General features: G+C 41.1%; 1 protein-coding gene across 1 annotated transcript in view; it reads left to right on the forward strand.

Moving 5' to 3' along the window:
* Positions 1-351: 351 nt before the first annotated feature.
* The window catches only part of ATP5F1A (ATP synthase F1 subunit alpha), a 7,574-nt gene continuing 5,209 nt past the window's right edge, over positions 352-2,716 (forward strand). Inside the window, exons 1-3 of the mRNA XM_010725172.2 lie at positions 352-430; positions 1,514-1,683; positions 2,478-2,650. Of these exons, the coding sequence (XP_010723474.1) occupies positions 412-430; positions 1,514-1,683; positions 2,478-2,650 (362 nt within the window). The 5' untranslated portion in view covers positions 352-411. The remainder of the gene's footprint in view (positions 431-1,513; positions 1,684-2,477; positions 2,651-2,716) is intronic.

Below are 2,716 nucleotides of genomic sequence, written 5' to 3' on the forward strand. Positions count from 1 at the left end.
GGACCGCGGCCTTCTGCGGCCGGTGCTCCGGCTGAGAGACTGCTGGGGGTTTCTGAAGGGATGGGAGGGGGGTGGTTCGGCGCTGTGCCCGCTGGTGTCCTCAGCTGGAAGGCGGGTGGGGAACGGGACGCCGTGTGAAGGTGAGCCCATGTGTTCGTGCTCCTGACCTTGTCACAGTATCCTCTCAGACGAGTGGGAGCTGGGTTTGATGCCGTAACTGCAGCTTTTTGATATTGCAGCAAAACGACTCAAAATGGAGGCAGGGTAGATATCTAAGCCTCACTGAAAAATTAATATGATCTCCCTTCTGTATGATCAAGGAAACCTTACTGAAACAATTGTTTATTTTAGGTTTCCAGAAACACCCTTGGTGCAGCATTTGTTGCTACTAGAAACATCCATGCCTCCAAAATGGGTTTTCAGAAAACAGGTAAGTCTGAAAAAGGGTTTGTATTGTAAGAGTATTGTTTAAAAGCATGATCAATCAGCTACTTCAGGGTGTGAGGTGTCGGTGTGTGTCAGCTAATAAAATCTACCAGGATGTCAATGTATTGTGTAGGAAAGCAAAATACCACTTACAGGGGTCACATCCAGGAGATGTCACTTTAATAATTGTTCAAGTTATGCCCAAATTGAAAGAATGATCACATATCAACTCAAATGCCCCACAGAAGTCCACCTCAGTCTTTAAGCTCTGCAGAACTATCTGGGGGGAAGAAAAAAAAAAAAAAAACCCACCTCAAATTAGTTTCCTCTCTGCTTGGTAGAGGAATATTAGGGAATAGATGGCTTTCTCAGGTTTGCTTGAATTTGACCTTGTGTCCTTGGGTATAACTGTTGTGGCTGCCAGCATCTCAATGAAGCTGCAGTGCTGCAAAGCAGTGTTTGGTTGTGGCCCATCTGCAATTTTTGACACTGCTTAGACTGACTAAGGATACTATGAAGAAATAATTTTCAGTGTGTTCCTTGGGGCATCCCAGCTGAGGAGACAAGATGTTGTTCCAGGCATGCTACCAAATTGGAGAAGATAGAGAATGCTCATTAATAATACGTTAAATAATTTATATTGAACAACTTACTTAAATGTATTAAGTACCTTTAAAATACATTTGGTTATGGGGTTACCAGTGAGTTGGCAGTGTTCTGTTGTATCTAGTTCTCTGCCTGTGAAACTAGCATGTCTTCTTTCTTAGCTAAGTTTGGCCTGTTCAGTCTGATGTCTCTCTAGGGAGAGGAATTGACTGTAGGGCATTCTGAAGGAAATTGATGACTAAACTAAATGTCTATCACTGTTTTGATTGAAACTGGTTCAGTAATGAGTTGAAGCTGCTTTTATTATCTGTGTGCACAGAAGCTGTGTACACGCTTCATGCATCACATGTAAGGAAAAGCATTGCTTTCCATGTTTTATGACAGATTTAAGAAAGGGTATGTTAACTTGTGAATTTGAGACAAGCTTACTGTGTTCATACTGTGTATTAATTCACTGAATCTGGTTTGAAATATCTCCTAGGCACTGCTGAGGTATCTTCTATTCTTGAGGAACGTATTTTAGGAGCTGACACCTCTGCTGAACTTGAGGAGACTGGCCGTGTGCTCTCGATTGGTGATGGTATTGCCCGTGTGTATGGCCTAAGAAATGTCCAAGCAGAGGAAATGGTTGAGTTTTCTTCCGGGCTGAAGGTTAGCTTTCAATAAAGCAATTTATTTACTGTAGAAGTAGAAAGATGGGTTTTGTAAGAAGAATCTGATACTGTTTTTGGAATGACCCACATGGAGCTTTTACGGACTTAATTGTAACTTGAATATTTGATATGTCGAAATAACGCTACCAAAAGCAAATGCTCATTTTGGATTTGTGATGTTTTGCTTTTTGGTGTTGTTAACTGATTTTGGCCAGCACTTGAGCTTTATTTGCTTTCCTATGGGAAGTATTATTCCGGTGTCAAATTAGCTCTTTTGTTTTCATTGGTTTCAGACAGATTTTTCTGATTACTGTTGAGAAACAGACTCTGTGATCCAGTATACTCTGCCATATGCTGATGACTTCTAATCTTAAGGGTAGACTGAAGTTAGAAAGTTAACTGTTCCCTGGGAGTTCTGCAGTATTTCTTCCAGTGTGTTTTTTTTTTTAATGCTATAAATTGGCTTATGTGGACAATCCAGTTCTTTTCTCTTGTTGAATTCCTAGGCAAGATAAATTTATTTGAACTCTGATAATCCTTTCAGTTTTTCTTAGCAGGAGTGATGAGTGCTGGAAGTGCAACTAAAAATATCATAAATTCAAGGTTTATGCAGATACTGTTGCCTGTATGGAAGGCTATGCATGCATCAGATGCAAGCAGAACATTGGTGATTGTTCTAAATTAGGTTGAGATCACCAGTGATCCATGTTAACCACATCAGTAATAAACTGCCAGGAGTTCAGCATGGATGTAGATATCGTTATTCTCATGATACCATGATTGTTATCCTAGGGAATGTCCTTGAACTTGGAGCCCGACAACGTTGGCGTTGTCGTGTTTGGTAATGACAGACTGATCAAGGAAGGGGATGTTGTGAAGAGGACTGGTGCCATTGTGGATGTTCCAGTTGGGGAAGAGCTGCTGGGCCGTGTTGTAGATGCCTTGGGCAATCCAATTGATGGGAAGGTAAGTGTAACTAAATCTAATAATGCTAAATCTTAAGCTTGCTTCCTTGTGATAGAGACTGCAGT

This window comes from Meleagris gallopavo, chromosome Z (assembly GCF_000146605.3).
Source record: "Meleagris gallopavo isolate NT-WF06-2002-E0010 breed Aviagen turkey brand Nicholas breeding stock chromosome Z, Turkey_5.1, whole genome shotgun sequence".
Taxonomy (NCBI): Eukaryota; Metazoa; Chordata; class Aves; order Galliformes; family Phasianidae; genus Meleagris; species Meleagris gallopavo.